Below are 23,352 nucleotides of genomic sequence, written 5' to 3'. Positions count from 1 at the left end.
TCGGGTTCCAAAAGATCTCGCCGGCTGTCTTGCGTATCGCACTTTCCGGCGAGGCTCCTCCGGCGACGTGTCTTGCGTATCGCGCTCGACGCCGGAGGTACACGTGACGTGTTCGTGTGCAAACAGTTACAACGTTTTAAAATGTTAATCTTGGCAAAAATTAACAAAGTGGCGGCGGGAACCGTTTGCTTGCAGCTCTAATTGGGCCACCGTGGGCCGAAACCCTCCTGCAATTGGAAAACTGGGCCTATTTTTCACGGAAAGAACAGTGGTGGCCCGTCTAAGCTGAAGTAGGCAGCCACACTGGGCACTCGCCGGCCGCCGCTGCCCCCGTCCCAGCCATGCTCGCCGCACCGGCGGCGCCCACTCGCCGCAGCATCTTCCTCGAGTTCATGGCCAAGTAGCGCATCGTATTCCCTCGCCAATTTTTCGCTACTCCTCCCGCTCGCTTCTCTTCGTCCCGCGCGGCTGAAACCTGAAACTTCTCTCGCCGCGAGGGTTCCGTTCCGTTTCATCTGTGATGGCTTCGTTGTCGCAGGGTGGCGCGGTTCGAGGAGCTCGCTGATGGCGGGAGGCGGTTCCTCGTGAGCTTCCAGCAGGAGCTAGGTTAGGTTGCCCTTTTTCTGATTAATTTCCCTTCCTATTTTTGTCAGGATTGGAAATGGGCCTAGGTTCATTCTATTCTGACCATACGGTTCACAGTTTGTTGCGTTTTCTTGGTAGCGTTATCCTGATATCTTCACAGTTTAGCAATCAATGGTCACTTGTTAACCATACATCAGGGATCAAAGTTGTTGAAGACTTGGAGTAATAATACTTTGTTTGATTTCAGAGTATTTTCGGAGGCCGCAGGTTCCTAGTGGATCAGATGTTATGAGTGAGATAATTAGATCTAACTGCACTGACAGGATGAAGTCGTATCTCGAAGCTGGCTGCAGCAGTCAATGTCGGAGCATCTCGAACTTGAATCACTGTGAGTCATTTAGCTTCTCTTCCAGAGTTATTTATCCTTCGAAGCTTATGGCTGTTACGATGTGTTTATCTTGACTTGATCAGTAAAGTGCTACCAATGGGTGTATTTGTGTATGTTTTCAAGAAGGGGGAAACAAAATCTTTACTCTGTATCATATACTTCATGGACTTGTTTATGTATAGAAGCTCTTCACTCCTCAGAACATCATAAGCTCATTTTTCGCTTTTCATTTTTTTAGACGCATAACATATTCTGAGTTTGCTCATATAACTAAAATTACAAGTGTGAGGTTGTGATCACAGAATTTTATCCCCATTCATGACTATGGATTAGGAATATCATGTATGTATCCTATTCCGATTCTTCACTTTTCATCATCAAAATCTGGACCTTTGGGGACACAATGTTTTACTTTTATCGACCATGTCTTTTGTCAGTTTGATATTAAATGTTTCCTTTTCTTCTAGAAGTACATTCATGTGAGGGCGAGCTTGAAGATCATGTAAATAAAGGTATTCAGCCGTTCTCTATTGTGTAGTAGCTACAGATGTGTTTGTTTGTTAATCTTTGTTCTGTTTGCAAGAGATTATTATTTCCTGCATTTTCCTACCTCTCCTTTCCCTTTATGTTTGCTTATAAATTATAATTCTAATTTCTAAGGGGGTGTATGCAAACTATTCTCATGCTGGAAAGGAAAAACTGCAAATTAGAGTTTTTTTAACCGAACTGCAAATTAGGGTAAAAACAGGCAATATTGATACTAATGCTGAGTGATGCAACATCAAGTATATGGAAGCTTGGCAAGTAGATGGTGTACCTACCAAATGCAGTCTTAGTGCTCACTAGTTCCAAAGCCCTTGTGTGTCTTGCATCTATCAAGTGTATGGCAGTTTGGCTCCCTGTTGTGTGAAAGATAGGCAGAACGATGCATCAATGCAAATGTAATGTCCTCTTCAGTTTATCTTCAGCAAAACTATAGTTATGGCATAAGGTTGGCTTTTGAGCATAACTTACAGTAGCAATTGTCATTCTGTGAACTCCAGTGAACTGATGTGGTGTCCTGTCCTTTGCTGCTCAGTGAATGCCCTGCTCAAAGAACTTCAATGCCTAGTGGAAGATGCATATGACGCTGCACTAACAGCCAACACGATGAGTAGCGGATCTTTCATCATGGAGGTACATGTCCCTTCTGGTACTGATGATTGTAGAGTTTTTCTTTCTCGAATGGTATAGTTGTAGATTGAGTTCAGCAAATGAGAACCTGCTTTTTGGTCCATCGAAAGCCGAGTAACAGTCTTTGCATGTGGCAGGAAAAGGAGCAGTAACTTGGACATCAGTTGGACAGTGATTCGTCTCTTGTTACAATGATGATCCTTGTTCATAACATGCTGAAGCTCGACTACGCGATGCAGGTAAATTTGCATCTATATACTGTAAGCCAGTAACCATGTCTGTCTGCGTTCGTGCTTTCAAATTTAACTCGTCTCAAGTACGGTGTGATCAAATTACAATTCCTTCCATCCTGCTGTTGATTGATTCTACCCTACAGGAGAAGATTGTGCGGACACTATCCTTAAAATCATCGTCACCGGAGCTCGAGGGCTACTGCCTTATGTGGGAGCTGCGCCCCTACGTCGATGACGATTTGATGAATCTCGCGTGGAAAATGTGTCGATGAAACTATGGCAACGCCCACGATGATCAGTATCCAGTCGGTCTCCGACGACCTGTTTCTGTAATAGCTTTGGATTGTGGCTCTGAGAACTTGAGAGGGTTGTGCTGTGTCACACTGGAAGTGTTGATTGGGACACCTAATTCGAATGAATCAATTTGGCAGAGTAATATTAAGATTCTCCATCGTGAGACACGCCCGTTCGATAAAGAAATGCTGGGGCATTTTGTCCCGCCGTATGACTGAATATATTCTACCATTAACGTCAAACTGATTTCGTGGCATTTTATCAAATCTCAGTTTGGCTTTTATTTATGTGCACAAGTAATTCGATTCGATATCGGCTTTTGTTAACTTCCCAAGGAACTCAGATTAGAACTCTTATTTCTTTGCCCTTAACAGCAAGAGCCTTCTGTTAGCAAAAAAAAAAAAGAAAAAAGAAAAAAAAGAAAAAAAACAGCAAGAGCCTTCAGTTTACAGACAGAAGGAAAAGGGGGAACCTGAAGCAAACGACAGCTTGTGAGTTCCCTCTTTACCTTGCTGTCTCCGACAAAATCCCAACCTCTCTCGGCGATGGCGGAGAGCCCCATGTCGCCGGCGTCGCGGGTGGACTTCTACGGCTTCCTCGACCGCATGCGCCGCCCCGCCGCCGCCGACCTCTTCCGCTCCATCAAGAGGTCAGTCAGCCGCCCACCCTACCTACCTCCCATTACGAACCGATCGATCCATCAATCAATCTCGATACCGGGAGATCTCACCGGAGCTCACCGTGCCTGCAGCTTCCTCGCATCCCTCTCCCTCGACGAGCCCAGCGCCGAGGAGGACGGCGCCAGGGTCCAGGCCTTCTTCACGGCGATGGAGACGACCATCCGGGAGCACCCCCTTTGGGCCAACGCCACTCATCAGGAAATCGACCACGCCCTCGAGGTGCTGCCAAACATTTGCTACCTGCTTATCTGTGATGTGATGTGATGTTCGCCTCGACGCATCGTGTTTAACGAAACGCCCCTCTGCTTTGGTTTCTCTGTCCGTGTAGGGCCTGGAGAAGTACATCATGACCAAGCTGTTCGACCGCACCTTCGTGTCGTCGGCGGAGGACGCGGCGGCCGACGCCGAGGTCTCGGAGAAGATCGGCCTCCTGCAGCAGTTTCTCAGGCCTTGTCATCTGGACATACCCAAGATTCTGCACAACGAAGCGTCCTGGCTGGTAAGGGCGATGTTTGTCTGCTCTGTTTTCAGTTGAGTTCTTAAGTTCCTCATACAAACTCGTGTACAAAACAGTAAAGTTGCGTTTGCAATCGGTCATATGTTCAGGCTGCAATGTCATTGTAGTTTTGGTAATTCCGTTGCAGATTAATATATGTTACTTCACATTCGACAATACTTATCTACTCAGTACTTGTTTTGGATAAATTCATATGTCAATCAAACCGAACTCGAAGAATCATGTTCTGGATACCATGCTGAATTTATGGTAAACTTAACTAATCATGTTTTAATTGATATTCTGTTGCAGCTTCTTTTAGTACGCTTGTCGTGTTAAATTCGAACTACATGGTCAAAACATACTGTTTTGAATCATGCGATATTTACTCGGTTTATCAATATCTGTAGCATTTTGACAATCCTACATCAAAGAAACCATTTCAGCCATAAACCAAGGCTCGAGCTAATCCTGACTTTTCTGTGGATTCACATCTCACTCTAGCTTGCAGTTAAAGAGTTGCAGAAGATTAATTCCTTCAGATCACCACGAGATAAGCTTCTATGTATTATGAGCTGTTGCCAAGTCATCAATAACTTGTTGCTGAATGTGTCAATGTCAAATGACCGATCACCATCTGGGGCTGATGAGTTCCTTCCTATTCTCATTTATATTACTATCAAGGCAAGCTTCTCTTTTGCTCCATTCTTCTCATTTAGGGATCTGGCAATCCTAGAACCTATTTCTTTTCATGTTTTTATATTTTAATAAAGTGAGTATAACCAACAAGGTACATGGAAACTTAACGCAGGCTAATCCTCCTCAGCTGCACTCAAATCTAAAGTTTGTTCAACTCTTTAGAAGAGAAGCGAAACTTGTTTCTGAAGTCGAATATTATCTCACAAACCTCATTTCAGCAAAGATGTTTATAGTTAATGTTAATGGGCACTCGCTATCCATGGAAGAAAGTGAGTTTCAGAAGCATATGGAATCTGCAAAACTAGGTACTCAAATATCGGCTGCTAGCCCTAGTACCCCGCAAGGGTTGGCTACATCTACGAGGGGACCACAGAAGCAAACTGATATGGAAGGTCTGTCTGTTAGCGCTTTCAGCTTATCTCAAACAGTTTATTTTAGCATAAATCTGCATTTTCTGTTTGAATACTTATAGTGGTTTCTTCTGATCTTCTTGTCTAAGAACCAGTTTACCTGGTAAATGGCATAACTCAAAGTGGCCGTGGATAAACTGTTTTCCTTCTGGAACTATATTACGCAGTCTATGTTTTTCCTTTTAAGTGGTTGTGATGGTCTTCAATGTACTTGATGATTTGGATTCAGTTCTGCTGGCTTTGGCTGCATAATCACAATATTCTCAGTTCATATTTAACAGGTTCCGTATTCCCTTACATGGAGTCAGAGACTGAAAGCTTGACTGCAGCAGAGCTCAAGCAGTTGCATGGGCTCTACAGGCAAGTAGTCACCAGATACACACTGCTGTCTAAAGCTTTAAGAAAGTTATCCGTAGACGAGGAGCGACTTCTTGCATCAGTAGATGATCCCTGAACTGATATGAAGATGCTGGCCAGAGATGGCATTGGTTTCATCACAAAACATCCTCCATATCCTTGTACTGATGCACGTGTGATGGAGTAAACACACATGCGGAATTTTCCATCAAGAGTACAAACCAGGTTCAAAGCTCATGCTACCACACTCGATGCATCTGCAAAAAGGGCCCCAGGAGGCACTGCAGGTATAATGATAACTAATCTCCAGAGTCTCCAGGTATATTTGTTCCTCCGCAAGTTGCCTGATGACCTGCCATTTCTGCAGTATCTCTGCAGTTTGCATGCCGTCATTCCTCGGAACAGAAGCACTGGGTGTGTTGCGGATGGCATATATTGCCGTTGCCGCTGATCCTGTTCGACTGCTCTGTCGTACCACAAGTTCTCTGTGATGAAAGTTATATCCGCTGCCTCGGTGCACCTGACTGGGGCATCACAAATTCACAAGCGACGCCTATACCTCTGGTCTGCTCTTGCTTCTGTTGCCAATCCCTGATAAGCTATCTGTCAAAGTTCCCTGCATCAGCGTGGCGCAGAACTGCTGCAAATTGGTGATGGGGTAGTGGAGTGACCCATTCTATTTCTACCTGAGTAATCAACTTTCAAGTGGTAGCAAGGTCATACAACTTGCTACAGGGTGTCACATGGCATTGGAGTATTCTCTTGTGGAATTCCTGGACATACTTCTGCAGTGTCGCTATCAAATGTATATTTCTTTTGCGGGTAGCTAGTAAATGTATTTTGTCGAAGAATACAAATGTCTCAAGCTCTTCCTACTACTAACTTTTATGTAAAACATAAGTTCTGATTCACAATATGTTGTAGTCATGTAAGAACTCGAGGTCTGAGCTTTCACTACTGTACATCATGTCATCATTCTGAGCTTTCTCTAACTGCAAAACAGAAGTTCTGATTCACAATATGTTGTAGTCATGTAAGAGCTCGAGGTCTCTAACTGTACATCATCCTAAGCCTTCTCAAACTGTACATCATTCTCAGCCTTCTCTAACTGTACATTATTTTGGTGGACATTTCAGCTTGTTAATTTCAACTTGTTAATATGATTTTTCTGTCCAATGTAAAAAGGCTAAATAAAAAAGCGTGGTCGGCAGGATTCGAACCTGCGCGGGCAAAGCCCACATGATTTCTAGTCATGCCCGATAACCACTCCGGCACGACCACATCGATGCACGGTTTCGTGATAACATAATCATGATTGTAAGTTAAGACCCAAACCAAAAGTATACAAATTTTCAATGCTTCACATTATGCTGTTCATGTTCATGTTACATACTCAGATCAAGCAAGCTTTCCTTCTGGACTCTAGTTCTCGCAGCCTTGATAATGGATGGAGCCACACAAAGTTGTTTCTACGACATGAGGCGCTTTAAGTGTTTGGAAGACTCTCGCATATATCTCATCCACTGATGCATCATTGTTTCCCGTTCCCTTATTGATAGTATCTTTGAAAAGAAAATGGAAATAAGCCTTTGGAAGATCACAGTAACATGAAAGCCCACACGATCTCGCTCGCAAGCCTTCGTCACTCTAGCATATGCAGCTGGGCGGCGGCCGGCCTCCGAATCACCCCCGCCGCGGCCTCCGCCGGGTAATCGATCAGCGGGCGCACCGGCGGTGCCGGCAGCGCGGATACGAGAGGCGGCGCCGCCCCCAGGGGAGCCGCGGCTGGCGGCGGCGGCGTGGAGAGCAGCAGGCGGAAGGTCCAGCCGAGCACGTCGGGCGCGAAGGCGCGGAAGACGAGGAACACGTCGCGCCAGCTGGCCGGCCGCCGCACCCGCGCGTCCCCCCTGCACGCGCCGTCCACCACCGCCCGAGCGTACCTCGCCTCCTCCGCCGCCTGCGCCAGCGCCTGCTCCGGCGGCGGCAATATTGGAAGCGACGCCGCCGCCGCCGCCTCCCGCTGCTGCTTCCCGTACTGCTGCGTCTCCGGCGACGCGCCGCCTTCCTCCGGCGTGAACCTGCCGCCGGCGCCGGAGATGGAGATGGTGGAGGCGGAGTCGCCGGCGGACATCCAGCCGCCGTGCGTTGCGACGGTGATCCCGACGTCGTCCTTGAGCTCGTACCGCAGTGTCTCGTAGAAGTCCACCACCGCAGCCTTCGCCGCCTGGATTCAGAATCGATTACTCAATTGGAGCAGTGTAGTACTCGTAATTGATTGGCCAGATGATCAGTATTGGCCATTGGGGAACTAAAGCTGAATGAATGGGCTTACGGAGTAGAGGCTCATCCTGGGCATGGGCATCCAGGTGTCGACGGCGGCGTTGACAACGACGCGGCCGCGGCTCAGGCGCAGGTACGGCAGCGCCGCGTACGTCGGGTACACGTTGCCCCAGAAGTTGATGTCCTATCAAACAGCCAAAGGTTGAAGAAGAATCAGTGATCCGGAAATTAACTCAATCCTGGACAAGGAGATCATGGATGGGGATCCTGTAGCATAGCAGGCAGCAGTACAGTACATACCATGAGATGATTGAAAGCGGCGGTGTCGCCAGCGTCCTCGAAGAAGAAGTCGTGGCCCAAGCTCACCGCGTTCACCAGATGGTCCACTGCATGCACAGACAGCATGAAGCATCCCAATTATCAAACGCATAAACTCGAACACCTTGCGGGCGACCGATTGCGACTCACGCTGGCCCAAGTAGGCGACGGTGTCGGCGACGAGGCGGCGGCAGTCGTCGTCGCGGACGACGTCGGCGGCGACGACGAGCACGTGTCCTGCGCCGAGCGCGCGCGCGCGGTCGCGGACGGCGAAGAGCCGCTGCTCCCGCCGCGCCGCCAGGACCAGGTGCGCGCCGCGGCGCGCGTACTCGTACGCGACCTGCTCGCCCACGGCGGACGAGGCGCCGGTGACGAGGACCACCTTGCCGCGGACGTCCTCCTGGGTCAGCGTCTTCACGGCCCACTCGGCGGCCCGCAGGAAGGTCAGCGTCGGCCACGCGAAGGCCAGCGTCACCATGGTCGCCGGCGGGATCACCAGGTCCATCGCCAGGTTCAGCAGCCGCTCCATTGATATTCCGCTCGATCGATTTGGTGCGTCCTTGGGGAGCAGAGCAGGGGCAGAAGCAGAGGCAGAACGGCGATGAGGAAGGAATCGAGCAAGAACTGAACGAGAGAGAGTTGTGCACGAGTTGGGTGGGCGGATAAGGACGGGAGATCGAGGGCGGCCATGGATGGACGGATGCATGCATGCACACGGTGGAGCTTGGCGGGGCGCCACGGAGGCTGAGAGTCTCCGGACGCCGACGCTGGCAGGAGGCAAAGCTTTGGCCGCTTCCTCCTCTCCAGCAGCCAGCAAGGTTTACTTCTTCACTGCTCTGTCTCAGTTACTGCCACGGTTTCTACAATACAAACTACTTCCTCCTCCGTCTAGAAACACAGGGCATGTCTATCAATTTTGGTCTTCTATAAGTTTAGTTTTGGATGTGGGACGACGATGGACTCGATCTGATGTTTTATACTCCGTGGTAGTTTACGTAGTATAAAAAAAGAACAGAACTCTTGTTTGTGAAGATCTATGCAGCTGTACAAAGATTTTATCTTCTTTTTTTTCTGTGTTGAAGGAACAAATTATGTCAACTGAAATTGGGTACACCTGAACAAATAATCAGCCGCCTGACATATAACCACACCCATAAAAGAACTCATTTGTTGTATATATTTCTCCTTTCTAAAATGATGACGCTTACATGTAATTTGTAAATCGGTGCGAAACATGAACCTATAGATGGCTAGTTATTAAGGAACTCAGACTTGAAGTTGGTCTACAGTTTTAGACTAGAGCAATGCCTGATAGAAGCTTCTTCCTCCTCCTTGCGATACTTAGCCAAGAAATCTCTAGGCAGGAGCATAGGATGCAGTAAGAAGAAGCTGAGCGGGACGTCGTCGAGGCGTCCGAGCGGCAGGACGCGCAGCTCCTTGTTCCGCATGTCGATGCCGATGACATGCCCCCCCGGGTCCTTGTCATCGGCCGCCGGCAGCAGGAAGTAGACCACGCCGCCGGAGTCCCGCTGATGGGTCCAGAAGAAGGGCGACCAGGGCACCCTCCTCGGCAGCCCGGCCCCCACGAACCCCTCCGCCGCCCATACGCTCAGCAGGCTCACCTCCCGCTGCTTCTCCCACCGCCGCTCGCCGGACAGGTCGAGGCTCCAGACCGCCACCGTGGTGTCCCGGGGTGGCGGTGCGAGTCGACGGAGACGAACCAGATCGCGCCGCCGGCGGCGGTGGGGCCAATGGCGCGGTGCTTGGTCTCGAGCTCCGGGATCCTGTACTGCTCCGGCAGCGCGACGAGGCTGAACTCCACGGGCTTGGACTCGGCGGCGAGCAGGGCGTCCATGTCGCAGTAGAGCACGCTCTGCGCAGGGTCGGCCCACACCGCCTTGCCCCCGCACGAGAAGGCTTGCACCTTGCTGCCACTGAACCTGGCGCCCTGCGGCGTCGCCTCCACGCGCCGTCCCCGCGGCAACATCCGCCATGGGCCTCCTGGTAGCGCTCCGTCGTCGCGGGAAGGCGGCGAGCCGGTGGGCGACCACAGGCAGAAGACGGGCTGGCCGTCGTCGTCGGGGTCCGAGTTTCTCAAGCTGGACATGAGGACCAGGGAGTAGTGGTCGCCGTCGCCGTGGCGGCGCACGGGGAGAGGCGGCCGTGCGGGAGCAGGCAGTGGGGGAGCAGCGAGAGGGATCCGCCGGCGCCGGAGTCGTAGACGAGGTAGTACGACCCCCGATCTTTCCCGTTGTTGCTGGCGATGAACCTCACGGACATGACCACCATGACGCCGCCGCCGGCGACGGTGGCTTCCACGGCTTCGACGTGGGCCAAGAACCTGATCCCGGCCGCGGCCGTGTCGTCCATCTCCGAGCCGACGCGGCGCAGGAGGTCGTCGGTGGCGCGGACGCGGAGGTACTGGTTGTCGCCATGGTCGTCGCCGGCGAGGCGCGCGAGGAGGGAGAGGCCGTGGACGATGTGGTGGCCGAGCGGCCCGCAACCGTAGGCCGCCTTGGTCGCGCACTCCACCACCGCCCAGCCTGCTGGTACTACAGACTCGCCGTCGCCCAGGTTGTGCTCCAGCACGAGGAAGGGACGATGACGGGCCATGGTGCGCAGGCCTGGCTTGCCTCGGTGATTCGAGGAGGGGATTATATAATACATGTATTTTTTATATAAGTACATTTATTTAAGTCACTTAATATAATACTTCATAGTATGTTCTTGTATTTCTGGTATGCATGCAAATTATGACTACGTAAATCTAGAAATTTTCCCTTTTCCTAACGTTGACTGATCCACAGAGACGGTCGAGATCGAGATTGACGCACGCGGCACTCTATGATGAAACTTTGGAAACTAATTAAAGGCGTCCAGTAACAACGGAAGGTTAATTCCCTTATTTTTGGCTGACGCGTTCTTTGATCGATTTATACTGGAGACATATATAAACACGAGTACAAGAACACGACGCTGCCGTGCCGACCTCGAGCCATGTCCATGGAGGTCACCGACGGAGAGGCTACCACCAGGGAGTTCCTGGTGCTGGACCACCAACCGCCGGACCGGAGACTGGGCTCAGATCGACTGCCGGCGCAACGCGGCCTACGGCTGCGGCCCGCTGGGCGACGACATCGTCAGCGGCCTCTCCCTCTACGCGCGCCTCGGCGCCGACGGCGACCCGGACGGCTTCCCGTCCCTCCGCCTCGGCGCCACGGAGGACGTCTTCCGCCGCGTCGGCGCGGAGATCCCCGACGCCGTGGCCAAAGCCTGGGGCAGGCATGTCCGCCTCGCCTCCCGCGTGGTCTCCGTCGTCTCCGGCTCAGGCGGCGGCGCCATGGTCTGTATCCTATCCTTCGCCGCCAACAACAACAAGCCTTTGCTGTCCTACTACCTCGTCTTCGTCTCCGGCGCCGGCACCGGCGAGTCGTCGTCCCTCTCGCTGCTCCCCGATCTGACGACGACGGCCCAGGACTGCGAATGGGCCTTCAACTGTGCCCCGATGGCAGTGAGAGACCGCAGCGGCGACTGCACCCTGGCCCTCTTGGCGAGAAGGCCCACCGGGCCGGCCCAGACCGCGCCGACGCCCGTTATCTGCCTGGCGTCTCTCGGCAATAGCAGCAGAGCTCCGTGGGGGATGACGAAGGAGTTCCGTGAGCCTGACGTCAGCGCCGACGGGCTCCACTTCAGGCTGGACGACGCGTTCTTGCTCAAGGGCAAGGCCGTCTGGAGCGACCTCATGAAAGGCATCCTCTACTGCGACTCCAGCGATCTCCTCCAGAACCAGAAAGAGAACGCCATGGTGGATCTCAAGCCCGTCTTGCTCCCGGTCTCCCGGAAGAGTACAGGAAGCGGCAGGACCTCATGGACCTGACCGCATTCCATTGTTACCGGGCCATCGGCGGCGTCGGCGACTCCTCCGTCTGGTTCGTCCACATCACGCCGTCGTCGGAGCACTACTGCCTCGGCAACGAGACCGTCTTCAGGGTGCTGTCCGTGGACATCTTGTCTGAATCTCAAGAATCTGAAGAATGTGAGGTCAGGTGGAAGGAGCACCGGGAGTTCACTCTGCGGAGCGTGTGGGAGCTGGAAGGGTTCAAGGAGCGTGGCTTGCCGGTGTGCAGCGAGCCTATCTTGCCGTTCCTGCGGCAGGAGGATGATGGGGTCGTCTACTTCACGCTGGCGGATCCCAAGAGAGGCGGCGGGTGCCAGGTCGTCGGCGTCGACGTTCGCGACGGCGATCAGCTCCGCCTTGCGTCCTCCAGATACGTCGCCAACCCAAGGATCCTGCGCCCTGTTGTCGTGCCTGCCGATTTCTTCGCTCCACCCTGCAATGCGGATGCTTAGATTGAACTTAATGCTTAGCGATCCTTTTACTAAGTTTCCTCGTAAGTTTTTATATCGGTCTTGCTACCTTGTTATTATACTGAACTATATATACCAGTACTGTTGAAAACTGTTACTTACTGCTGCCAATCAATATTGTGCACTAGTTATTCTTTAGGATTATTGATTTACTTTTTGGTTGTTCAATTTACGCTCATGTACAGCATCAAAACAGGATTCAGGTTCTCCAACACGAAATAATAACAATTGATTTCAGACAATGAACCAAAAGAACTCATCAGAGAACATGAGCGAGCCTCAACAAAACCTGCAGGTTGACATCAATGTACTTGGCTAGCATGAGCTAAATTGCAGGTTTCTGAACATCCTGACCCAAACCAATCCAATCGTCTGGAATTAGCAGCAATTCGAAGTAACATTCATATGAACGATGCAGTTAATTCATTCGACACAAGAAGAATTAAGAACAAAAAGACCTTGCGGAGATTAAGTGGAGCAGTCACAAACAGAATGACGAATTTCTTCTTCATCCAAGCAGAATCATCAAACAATTAATTCCACGTGTCTCAATACTACAGCAATTCATACAGCACTGCAAAAGTTCTAACAGACTACTCCGATCAAATCAGTACGCGATCCAGACCCCATCCGGGGTACCCCAGAAGGCGTCGTCGGCCGAGGACGTGTAGAGCGGCGACGACGCGACGGCCGCCGCCGACCGCCGCGCGTCATCCTCGTCGGCGACGAGGAACGGCGGCGGCAGGTAGGTGGAGAGCAGCTCGTACCGCCCGCCGTCCGTCGGGTCCCAAGTCGAGAAGCAGAACCACGGGTACTCCTCCTTCTTCTCCCCGCACGCCGGCAGCAGCGGCGGCGCAGGCGACTCCGGTTCTGATTCTGGACACGGCAGCAAGCCGAGCGTCGGAGGCGGTTGGCGGACCACCAATCCGTCTTCGTGTTCGTCGTCGTCGATGACGACGATGGGCCGCGCCGCCGTGCCGCCGCGGTTGTTCTCGGGCGCCGGCGTGCTGATTCGCGGACGCGTGGCGGCGGGTGTTTGAGCGTGATCCTCGTCGCCTGCCGCCTTCCTCTTCTTGCAGCACCCCGACAAGGTGGCGGAAGGAACAGCGGCAGCGAGCTCCTGGTCATGGGTGTGGAAGGCGATCGGCGCATCCGCCGGCGGAGCCATGGATCCCGGCCGGAGACGAACACGGAACGGAACTGATCGATATGATCCACCGGGAATTAAGCTTGGGGTTGATTGATCGATCGAGCTAGGGATTGGCGGCGTGGGTCCAACAATGGGGGAACCCCGGGCGGGACATTTATGGCCGCGCTGCGGGCGCTGGGATAGCCGCCGAGTATGAGTCGAACTCGGATTCGACCGAACTGCAGGAAGCCTGGAACGCACGCGTGTTCCATCGTTGGCTTTGAACGCGGGAGAAAGAGAGGACGGAAGCCAGCCCAAGCCCATCATAGTTATTTCTTCCCCGTGTTATAACTGGGCCGTGGAGATGCTCCAAAACCGGCCCATCTACACCCCGTGAGTAGTTCACCCCTAAAAACACTGTACCTTTCCAAATCTTTGCTTATTTATTTTAAGCATTTTTATTTACCAAGTTAAGTTTTGTTTTTACGAGTTTTTTACTATTTAAAAAAGTGAAAGTTCTTTTGGAGCTTTTTTTTTCCTTCCTTTTTTTAATGTCAGCTCCACTGGCTACGAGGTTCAACAAATCTGGAGTTCAGGACGACAGCGGACAGCTGATCTCAGTTTTAGTCGAGTGCTTTTGAATTTCTGACAGCTGACCTCAAGTTTAGTTCAGATTTAATTTCAAAACATTTTTGAATGAAGAGAGTTTCGTCAGGAGCAGAACCACTGTGACTAGACAATGATCATTGATAACCTGGCAATAAAAGAGAGCTTTGGAAAACATTAGCACGTATGATGGTGCTTTCCAACACGAATGCTACCTGGTACACTCTTATCAAACTAGACTAGTTCAGAGATGAATAATACAGACTTTACACACGAATGATTTCTCATCAGCCGCAGAAAACCCCCTAAAATTCCGCAAATTTTGTAGTGTCGCATTGTAATTTTACAGACAGTCATTGACAGTTTCCCTGGGATGATAGGACAGGACATGAATGTGCATATACTTCTGGCAATATTACAACGTTGCACTGCACCACCTAGGCAATTCATAGCAGAGTTATCAGATCCCAACTCTCGAATCAAGCAGCCGTGCTAATTTACGGAGAGAAAAAAAATCTTCTGAATTTATTTTTGTCACAGAGGACACCACATTCCAACGACGGCGTTCAGCCCAACTGAAATGATCTACGTGGTCACGATGATGAGAGGCGTACGTCGCTAGAAAGAGCAGCATCTTGACGAAACACTGCTGGAGTCTCCGGCCGACACCTGAATCGACTGCCCCTCTTTGACAGCACCGGCACCAGAATCATCGGTGGACAGGGCCTTCTTGCTGATGATGCGGTAGATCTCGCCGAGGACGGTCTGGAAAGCCCTGTCTACATTCGTCGCGTCGAGGGCGGAAGTCTCGATGAATGACAGGCCTTCCCTCTCTGCAAAGCTCGCCGCGTCCTCTTGGGCGACCGAGCGGAGGTGCTTGAGGTCCATCTTGTTGCCGATGAGCATGATCACAATGTTGGAGTCGGCGTGGTCACGGAGCTCCTTGAGCCACCGCTTCACGTTATCGAAGGTCGCTCCCTTGGTGACGTCATAGACCAGCAGCGCCCCCACGGCTCCCCGGTAGTAAGCGCTCGTTATCGCCCGGTACCGTTCTTGCCCTGCCGTGTCCCATATCTGCGCTTTTATGGTCTTCCCTTCCACCTGAATAACAGAAGTGTGCAATGCAGAGACATTTGAGGAACTGTTTGTGAGCAAACAGAGCAATAATTGGTAGTGCCTAAAGGAAGTAGAAAATCACTGATATCAATATAATTTTTAGAAGGAGGGTGCAACTGATAAATGGAGAAGTCAATGATTGAGCAATTTGGAATGTTGAAAGTGCAATAACAATATAACATCATTGGCTAACTGCCATCCACCTGTTTTATGGATTTATGTTATAATTCCAATCAACTCCTGATGATGCGACTAGTGATTGAAACGGTATCACAGAGATGCATGACGTAAGGTGCATATGGCATATGGAAGCAGCTGGCAGCAAGCTTGACATGGTCATTGATGATACAAGAATTACATAGTCAATTTGGTTATCTGCCGCAAATATAAAATAAAACTTTTCTATGTTCTGTGTTTACAAAAGAAAAGAAAAATGGTGGTTATATTCCAAAGTAAAATTCATAATTCGGTAGCTTTAAGGGTATTCAAGTTTTTCTCTAAAGCCAATGATAGGTATCGCAGTATCAGAGTTTAATCAACTCATCATCAGATAAGAATGGAGGAAGCTCTGCTTCGGCTTAATATCTTACCCAACCATTGAAAACATCATAGTCTCGGACAGTAGAGATCAAATAACTGAGTGCAAAAGGACCACTTAGGCAACTGATTGATCGACCCAATTCAGCTCAAATTTTTCACCAATCAAATTTTCTTCAAATAATTGGGTGTAAGCAAACAGGCTACTTTGGCAGCAAAAATTGCACCCAAACAAGAACCTAAATCGCTAGGAAAATTGGGTGCAATCAAACGGACTACTTTGACATGCATCCCGAAATAGGAACTCCCAGTACGCCTAACAGAGGAACTTTGCAACAACCCGACCAAGAAGAGCAAAGCCCTGGGGCTCCAGCTCGTTCTGCTACCGCTGCTCCAAGGAATCAATCAACCAAGAGCATCCATCCATCCATCCAGCAAAAGAGGGGACGCGCACGAATCGCGCATCCGATACGGCGAATTGGAAGAAGCGGGTGGTTGGTTGGTTGGGGTGAAAGCAAAAAGAGGGGGGCAGAGCAGAGTAGAGACTGATACCTCGATTGTGCGGGTGGCGAACTCGACGCCGATGGTGGACTTGGAGTCGAGGGAGAAGGTGTTCTTGGTGAAGCGGGAGAGGAGGTTGGACTTGCCGACGCCGGAGTCGCCGATGAGCACGATCTTGAACAGGTAGTCGTACTCGTCGCCGCCCTGCTCCCACGCCGCCGCCCGCCGCGCCATCGCCCGCGGAATATAATCGGATCGAATCAGTCCCCTCCTCCTCCTCTTCGCCTTGGAGACTCTGGCTTCTTTCTCGTGGCGCCGGGCGCTGCTTCCGCTCGCTCCCTTGGAGCCTCCGCCGCCGATCGATCGACCGGTCGCTGTCTCTTCCCTCCTCTCCCGAGGAGCCTGGCTTGCTTGGCTGGCTGCAGCTGCTGCTTTGGCTTTGGCTGCTTGCTGCTTGCTTGGGTTCGAGGAGGGAGGAGTTGATTTTTATTTTGGACCCGGTACGGGGTACAATAAACGCTACGTCCACGCACTACGTGCTACCTTTTGGTATTTTTATGTTGTACCTTCTTTTGGACTTTGGAGTATCTACTGGGTTTTTCTTTTTGAGTATCAAGCAGTAATGGTTGTTGGCATGCATAAGATAAAATCACAACACATGCAATTACATCTTCAATATTTTTTTTACTTCTTTTGATAAGAAGAAGTCACATGTTATTTGGTGAGAGATAGATAAGTCGACGTGTTGTGTTTGACCGTGGCATCACATGGGAGAGGAGGGAGTGGAGATGTCATCTAGATCTGTATCGAATGTTACGATGCGTTGACTAAGATTTAAGATTTTTTTCTTAAAAATCAGACATCTGAGATACACTCACATTACCGGTTCAACCCATTGTGCATCTCTTAGAAATAAAGCACTGATAAATACTAAAACAGAACAATATTCGCAAAAGTAAAAACACTAAAAGTAAGTAGCAGTTAGACCTATGGTGTTTTAAAAAAACCTATGCGTTTATCCTTTCAGTAAGAAATGCCAACATAAGTGCCTAATGTTTTTTTCCTAAAGTCTTCATACAAGTATGTATAAAATAAATTACAGCCAGGACCATATATTACAAGAAACCATCTGTGCGTGATACATATCCCATCAAACTAAAAATGGCTGGCTGGTTGGCTATAGAAGTGATCGAGTACGTGTTGTGGTGCTCTTTTGTTTTGTAAAGGACTACTGTTGTGAGATGTAGACATGCCTTTGATGTATGTATCCCCAGCAAAATCCCACTATGAAAAAGAAAGATGGAAGAAAAGATTCCAATAACCAAAGGCACGATTTGTAGCCATTCCTATCCGGGGATAAATCATGCGAGCACTCCACTTTGCTGATGAGCTAAGAAGATATATATGATCTGGGACCCGATTTATATAACCAAAGAAAATTAATTAAAGCTCATCGGTTACATCTTAAACTATGGTTTGACCTAAGCAAACTAATTAATCAACCCCTCATTTTTGTAGTGCATTTGATTGAATGAGAGGGGGGAGACAATCATGATAACAGAAAATGGGACTTGTATAAATTAGAGCAAGAGAGTTCATCAATCCAATGAGAGCCACACAAACCGGCCGGCTACTCATGATCTCTCTTTTTCATTTTATTTTTGAAACTACTGCCGCGTGTGTGCAAAGATACAGAGGAAAAAGGGTCCGACGTGTCAGCCGGGGTACATACAAAAATTAACAATAGCTATCGTGTGCACGAAAAGTCAATGCAGATCGACACAAGTTTATGCACGGTCAAAGGTTTTCTTGTTGGTAGACCAGGAGATATGGTTAGAGAATTATATTACTCTTTGGATAAGTGTTAGGATTATGCACCACATGGGCCCATGGCTTCCGCGTACAGTACGTGGGTTCCACGGCAAGAAGTGCTACTAGAAGATGGCATTCTCGTGCAACGGCAGGCCGGGCTCTCGCCGTTCTGGGCCGACCTCGCGGGTCCGCACGATGATGGTCTAGCTCGTGGGCCGCTGTACCGACTCCTCTGCTCGAGATACGAGCGTGTGAAGAAGCCCAACAAAATTCTGACCGTCTGACCGGTGGGCCCACGCTGTCGGCCGTCTAAACTCGATTGTTTCTTTGGCTACAACTACAAAGCAACATTTTCGATCAAAAGTGGTGGTCACCTGCAATTAGGAACATTTCACGGTAATAAACTTTTTCAACCTGCACCGAAACAATGGTGGTTTTATGCAATTACCTCTATATTTTTTTAAAAAAAAATTCTACTCCCGGAGGAGATCCAGAACCACTTTTTTAGAGTTAGTTGCAAATCTTTGGGTTTCAAATCTATACTAAAATGTAATCAATGCATTGCTATCATTCCAAATCTACAGCTTTCACTAGTATTTAAAACTTATATTTCCTCTGTCTCAGATTAAGTGTCTCAAATTTGTCTACTGTATTGGTGTTTTGCTCTCAGGACCTGATGATGTTCCTTGAACTTGAGTTAGCGCGCGCTCTCTCTCTCTTTTTCTTCCTATTTTTGAGTTTGTGAGTTTTTTATTTTTTGAACCTTGTATTCCCTCCATGGTCGACCCCGATCGTCCTCCTTATGATATATTTTTTTGTCAAAAAACTTTCTCTATTTTCACCTAGTGGTAACACCTTCCATCCTGTACTCTGCCGCGAATTTGTGGACGACCGAGCCACGGTTATAAACACGATGTTAAACCATGCATTTGTGATTGAGCCGGTAGTTTTGGTTGGGATACTGTGGCTGTACATGTATATGCCGATGCTCGCACGCTATATATATGCTATGCTTTGTGTACAGAACGACCTTGTCTTTAATAAAAGAGTAAATTTCAGAAAACCACACATTTTGGGTCAAGCTGAGCCACCACTTTTGCTAATTTGTCCGAAAAACCACACATTTTGAGTCACGATGTAACAACAAGTCCGAAATGACGAGTTTAGCGCGTTTGACAGTATTCCTGACAGGTCGGGCCCACCTGTCAGGTGACACGTCGGCCGAAACCCGACCCAACCCCGACCCGACCCGTGAGCCCGCATAACACGTCATCCCCGATTCCCCTTGGTTCGTTCGATTCCCCATTTCCTCCTCTGTTCTTCCCGCGAACCCTAACCCTAGTTCGTCCGTCGAATCCCCGATTCCCCTTGGTTCGTTCCTCAAAATCTTACGATTTGGGCATCGCTGAGGCTGAGGCATCGACGATTCCACTTCTACTGCCGCCGCATCCGTTCCTGTAGGAAGACCCAGCAGCGCTTGTCTCGTCGAGGCGGAGGTGAAGATGGGGCGCAGTGGCTTCACCGATGAAGGAGGCGCTTCCATGATGTCCTAGCTGATGGATTCAGCGTCGTGCACATCTTCCCAGCAGGAGAGGGTATGCATTTCGTTCTAATTGGTAATAATGCCAACTTGATTTGCTTCTGAGAGTTTGAAAATTGTATTTGTCGCCCGTTTTTCATATCGCAGTACGACCAAGCTTTTCAAGACCCTGCATATTTACGGTATTTGGAGGGAGCGTCGGACGATGCCAAGGCCGATGGGCAGGAGAATGGTTTGGAGGCGAAGATAGCTGAACTTGAGGTTGAGTTACTGGAGGAGAAGAGGAAGAACAGGGACAGAATTTTACTGGAGTGTGAGTTGGTTTCGCAAAATGAATTGATTCAAGAATTAGAAAGCAAGATTGAAGGAGAAAATAATATAATTCATCTCCTTCACAGGCTATGTACCATCCACGAACATATACTGTTTTCGTGCTTGGTAGTATATGGTTCCGCCACCTACATACGAGGACACCCCGGTCCACGTACCGCCTTGATGGATAGTTCGTTTTCCATTTGTTAGATTGTTGTGTTGTGTACATGGCGTTTATTTTTCTTTTTTGTAGGATTCTGCACGTCGGTTTATGCAAAGGCCGTGTGACCATCTTTCGTGTAAATGCACAACTAGTATCTTTCTTTTTCTTATTTTGAAAGGTCAATAAAAAATAACCCTAGTGTAAAACCTCAACGAAAAACTAACCCTGATGTCATAGACCATAGTACTCCCTTCTATCCATATTAGTCGTCAGAATATTACATGTATCTAAACGTTTTTCAGTCACACATATATTCATATTTAGGCAAATTTGAGACAACTAATATGAATTAGAGAGTACGTCATAGTTCAGTTGGGGGGGTACGTCAATGCCATCGAAAACTTCAATGCTCACGAAATTGCTACTGGTAGTTTTTTCGGATTTATTTTCATGCCAAGCTATATGTTGCTAAGTGAAAAAGATAAGATTTGGTTACAGTTTTACAGTAAGATTATTTTTTTCTTAATTCCATAAAAGGGATTTAATTTTCACGGTTTTATCACTTACCATTTTCCTGCTCCCTCCTTCCATATATGTAAGGATCATTTCCAAATTTCTCACTCTTAAATGACGTGCCTTAATTAATTGAAAATCTTGAGGTTTCAAATTTGTATAAAATGCAATAAATGCTTTGCTACCATTCCAAATCTACACCGATTGCAAGGATTTTACTAATTTTCAAATCTATAGGCCAAAACAAAAACAAAAAAAAAATCTCTTTCAAAATAAGTATACTCCACCTTTAAGAAACAAAGGAAAAACTCCCAGAGAAGATCCAGAATCAATCAACAACTTCGATTCCTCTGCGTAAATCGAAAGAAAAAAGAATCAGAACTCGAGAATCACGTCCTCCCGTAGTCCCGTTGAAGCAATTGTTTAAAAAATTCGAGCCACAAGCCACTTTCTCGCTGACCAGACCCGAAGCCGAAAAGCCGACCGAGCGACTTCCGACCGACGGTCCAAGCACATCCCTGCACGTGCCAGCTTCTTCGCTCCCACTGCTCCTCTTTACTCCTCCTCAATCCATCGAAGCTGCCCCCACCTCCGCCCGCGATCTCCACGCGCTTCGTCCGTCTGCTGCATCCCCTCAGCCCCAGCCCCAAGGTAATCAATCAATCACCCGATCTTCTTCTTCCATCCTTACCATTCCGATCGGGATCTCAATCCTGCTTGATTTTTGCTCGCTCTCCCGATCTTGCTTCCTCCCCCACCCAGCCATGTCCTCCTCCGACAACCCCGACACGGTCACCGACCGCGCCTTCGGCTTCGGCAAGAACAAGGACGACGACAAGAAGAAGGATGACAAGAAGAACGACGAAGAGGGCAACAGCGGCGGCGGGGGGTTCATCGAGAAAGTGAAGGACTTCATCCACGACATCGGGGAGAAGATCGAGGAAGCCGTCGGCTTCGGGAAGCCCACGGCCGACGTCTCCGGGATCCACGTCCCGCACATCGGTCTCGACGGCGCCGACTTCATCGTCGACGTGCTCATCAAGAACCCCAACCCGGTCCCCATCCCGCTCGTCGACATCGACTACCTCGTCGACAGCGACGGCCGGAAGCTGGTCTCCGGCCTCATCCCGGACGCCGGCACCATCCGCGCCCATGGCCAGGAGACCGTCAAGATCCCCATCTCGCTCGTCTTCGCCGACATCAAGAACACCTACAGGGACATCCAGCCGGGCAGCATCATCCCTTACCTCGTCCGCGTCGTCCTCCTCGTCGACGTCCCCGTCTTCGGCCGCATCAAGATCCCGCTCGAGAAGTCCGGGAAAGTGCCGATTCCTTACAAGCCTGACGTTGATGTGGATAAGATCAAGTTCCATCACTTCTCCTTCGAGGAGACCACGGCCACCATCCACCTTAGCCTTGAGAACAAGAATGACTTCGATTTGGGCCTCAATTTGCTCCAGTATGAGATGTGGCTTGGGGATGATAGGGTGGCTGATGCTGAGCTTACTGAGACCACCAAGATCGACAAGCAAGGGATCACCAAGATGCAGATCCCATTCACCTTCAGGCCCAAGGATCTGGGCTCTGCTGTCTGGGACATGATCAGGGGCAGGGGCACTGGGTACACTATCAAGGGCAAGATCGATGTCGATACGCCCTTTGGGAACATGAAGCTGCCCATTAGCAAAGTCGGTGGAACCACTCGCCTCAAGAAGGACAGCGACGACGATGATGACGAGGTATATCCTATCATTCGTTTGCTGCTCTCTGATGAATGATTGTTAGTTTGTTACATGATTCCTTGTTGCTGTGCAATCATCAGTTCACTAGACCAGTTTAGTCTTGTTTTGACTAGGATGAATCACAGTGGAAGGAGCAGCTTATTAGTAGGACCAAGCGTTGATACATAGTTTTTCGGCTACAGGAGTACAATAGCTGAATTATAGCCCTTGTCTGAACCTTTCATTGAGGTTCAGCACTAAAAATAGTGCACTGCTGAAAATAGCCGTTGATGCTCTGTATACTCTTAATCTGTCTACTGTCGTGAAAAAACTGCTCAACGGTTTTTCTTCTCGTAAAACTCTAGATCAGTAGTTTGAAGACAAGTACTTGTGTTGCGTTGTTAAGTTGAATGAAATTCTGCTTTGTCAATGGCTGATACAGTCTATGCTCAGATGCTTTTTTCCAAAACTTTGCTATGTCTGTTGCTGAGGAACTTAGACCATCATAATCCTGTGGTACCAAAACTATTATACCTGTCCTTGGAAATACTGAATCATGTCAAGAACGGATGAACGTAAAAGATACATGCGGGTAGTCACCGCTTATATCAACTTATTGAATAGATATACTTCCTCCGTCCAACAAAAATGTCTCAACTTTGACTAAATTTGAATGCATCAATACACTAAGCCATGTCTAGATACATCCAAATTTTGACAAATTTGAGACACCTTTTGTTGGACGGAGGGAGTAGCTGAATTTCAATGTCCTGTGCCCAGACCGTTGCTAATCTCTTCATTTGAACTAACCTTGCAGGAGTAAGTGCTGCTACTGAACATACAGGATAGTTAAGCAGGGAGCCGGAGAGGATGCTGCAAGTGGGATGACTACATATGCCCTTAGAACCAGCTGAAAACTCTTGCTTTAGCTTATATTAAATATGATGGTACCTTTTTTTTTCATTTCGTTGAACCTCATCCGTGTTTATGCTTCGGCGTGCAGTGTTCTTTGGGGCTGCTGATACAGTTGCTCCCAGTGTGAATGGATTCTTTGTGTGTCAACTTTACTTCTATCAGTGGAAACAAACTTGAGAATAAAATTCCATCGCCCCTTGTTGTTT

General features: G+C 49.1%; 5 protein-coding genes and 1 non-coding gene across 6 annotated transcripts; 3 read left to right on the top strand and 3 right to left on the bottom strand.

Moving 5' to 3' along the window:
• The first annotated feature begins 271 nt into the window (after positions 1-271).
• LOC100837520 lies at positions 272-2,915 on the top strand. Its single transcript, XM_014897905.2, has 7 exons — positions 272-400; positions 539-606; positions 833-973; positions 1,444-1,485; positions 2,052-2,149; positions 2,284-2,385; positions 2,523-2,915. The coding sequence occupies exons 1-6, from the start codon at positions 342-344 to the stop codon at positions 2,296-2,298; spliced, it is 423 nt and encodes a 140-aa protein (XP_014753391.1). The 5' UTR covers positions 272-341; the 3' UTR covers positions 2,299-2,385; positions 2,523-2,915.
• A 191-nt stretch (positions 2,916-3,106) lies between these two features.
• On the top strand, positions 3,107-6,379 carry LOC100837211 (vacuolar protein sorting-associated protein 9A). Its single transcript, XM_003559114.4, has 7 exons — positions 3,107-3,322; positions 3,425-3,572; positions 3,682-3,852; positions 4,354-4,533; positions 4,661-4,940; positions 5,240-5,602; positions 5,683-6,379. The coding sequence occupies exons 1-6, from the start codon at positions 3,219-3,221 to the stop codon at positions 5,410-5,412; spliced, it is 1,056 nt and encodes a 351-aa protein (XP_003559162.1). The 5' UTR covers positions 3,107-3,218; the 3' UTR covers positions 5,413-5,602; positions 5,683-6,379.
• Positions 6,380-6,514: 135 nt separating this feature from the next.
• TRNAS-AGA lies at positions 6,515-6,596 on the bottom strand. The gene has a single exon. It is a non-coding gene; the product is annotated as a tRNA-Ser (tRNA).
• Positions 6,597-6,800: 204 nt separating this feature from the next.
• On the bottom strand, positions 6,801-8,786 carry LOC100839980 (11-beta-hydroxysteroid dehydrogenase-like 5). The gene is made up of 4 exons (XM_003562518.4): positions 8,064-8,786; positions 7,896-7,981; positions 7,648-7,779; positions 6,801-7,539 (listed from the first exon to the last, which is right to left on the bottom strand). Exons 1-4 carry the CDS (start codon positions 8,617-8,619, stop codon positions 6,958-6,960), a joined length of 1,356 nt encoding a protein of 451 aa, XP_003562566.2. The 5' UTR covers positions 8,620-8,786; the 3' UTR covers positions 6,801-6,957.
• Positions 8,787-14,293: 5,507 nt separating this feature from the next.
• On the bottom strand, positions 14,294-16,643 carry LOC100836616 (ras-related protein RABA2a). Its single transcript, XM_003562508.4, has 2 exons — positions 16,222-16,643; positions 14,294-15,117 (listed from the first exon to the last, which is right to left on the bottom strand). Exons 1-2 carry the CDS (start codon positions 16,402-16,404, stop codon positions 14,635-14,637), a joined length of 666 nt encoding a protein of 221 aa, XP_003562556.1. The 5' UTR covers positions 16,405-16,643; the 3' UTR covers positions 14,294-14,634.
• Positions 16,644-20,999: 4,356 nt separating this feature from the next.
• Positions 21,000-23,352, top strand: LOC100833662. Its single transcript, XM_003562498.4, has 3 exons — positions 21,000-21,161; positions 21,273-22,249; positions 23,049-23,352. The coding sequence occupies exons 2-3, from the start codon at positions 21,275-21,277 to the stop codon at positions 23,052-23,054; spliced, it is 981 nt and encodes a 326-aa protein (XP_003562546.1). The 5' UTR covers positions 21,000-21,161; positions 21,273-21,274; the 3' UTR covers positions 23,055-23,352.

The sequence above is a fragment of the Brachypodium distachyon genome, chromosome 1 (genome assembly GCF_000005505.3).
Source record: "Brachypodium distachyon strain Bd21 chromosome 1, Brachypodium_distachyon_v3.0, whole genome shotgun sequence".
Classification (NCBI taxonomy): Eukaryota; Viridiplantae; Streptophyta; class Magnoliopsida; order Poales; family Poaceae; genus Brachypodium; species Brachypodium distachyon.
The sequence above is the reverse complement of the archived record's forward strand: the minus strand, read 5'-3'. Positions and strand labels throughout refer to the sequence as shown.

Excerpts from the sequence above, each read along its gene's own strand:
- LOC100837520 (XM_014897905.2), top strand. The coding sequence starts at position 342 with ATGCTCGCCGCACCGGCGGCGCCCACTCGCCGCAGCATCTTCCTCGAG. Across the intron at positions 401-538 it reads TTCCTCGAGTTCATGGCCAA|GGTGGCGCGGTTCGAGGAGC; the intron begins GTAGCGCATCGT and ends TCGTTGTCGCAG. Across the intron at positions 974-1,443 it reads CATCTCGAACTTGAATCACT|TACATTCATGTGAGGGCGAG; the intron begins GTGAGTCATTTA and ends TTCTTCTAGAAG.
- LOC100837211 (XM_003559114.4), top strand. The coding sequence starts at position 3,219 with ATGGCGGAGAGCCCCATGTCGCCGGCGTCGCGGGTGGACTTCTACGGC. Across the intron at positions 3,323-3,424 it reads CTCTTCCGCTCCATCAAGAG|CTTCCTCGCATCCCTCTCCC; the intron begins GTCAGTCAGCCG and ends CCGTGCCTGCAG. Across the intron at positions 4,534-4,660 it reads TCATTTATATTACTATCAAG|GCTAATCCTCCTCAGCTGCA; the intron begins GCAAGCTTCTCT and ends AACTTAACGCAG.
- LOC100839980 (XM_003562518.4), bottom strand. The coding sequence starts at position 8,619 with ATGCATCCGTCCATCCATGGCCGCCCTCGATCTCCCGTCCTTATCCGC. Across the intron at positions 7,982-8,063 it reads CGTCGCCTACTTGGGCCAGC|TGGACCATCTGGTGAACGCG; the intron begins GTGAGTCGCAAT and ends CTGTGCATGCAG. Across the intron at positions 7,780-7,895 it reads CCGCTTTCAATCATCTCATG|GACATCAACTTCTGGGGCAA; the intron begins GTATGTACTGTA and ends GCTGTTTGATAG.
- LOC100836616 (XM_003562508.4), bottom strand. The coding sequence starts at position 16,404 with ATGGCGCGGCGGGCGGCGGCGTGGGAGCAGGGCGGCGACGAGTACGAC. Across the intron at positions 15,118-16,221 it reads TCGCCACCCGCACAATCGAG|GTGGAAGGGAAGACCATAAA; the intron begins GTATCAGTCTCT and ends TCTGTTATTCAG.
- LOC100833662 (XM_003562498.4), top strand. The coding sequence starts at position 21,275 with ATGTCCTCCTCCGACAACCCCGACACGGTCACCGACCGCGCCTTCGGC.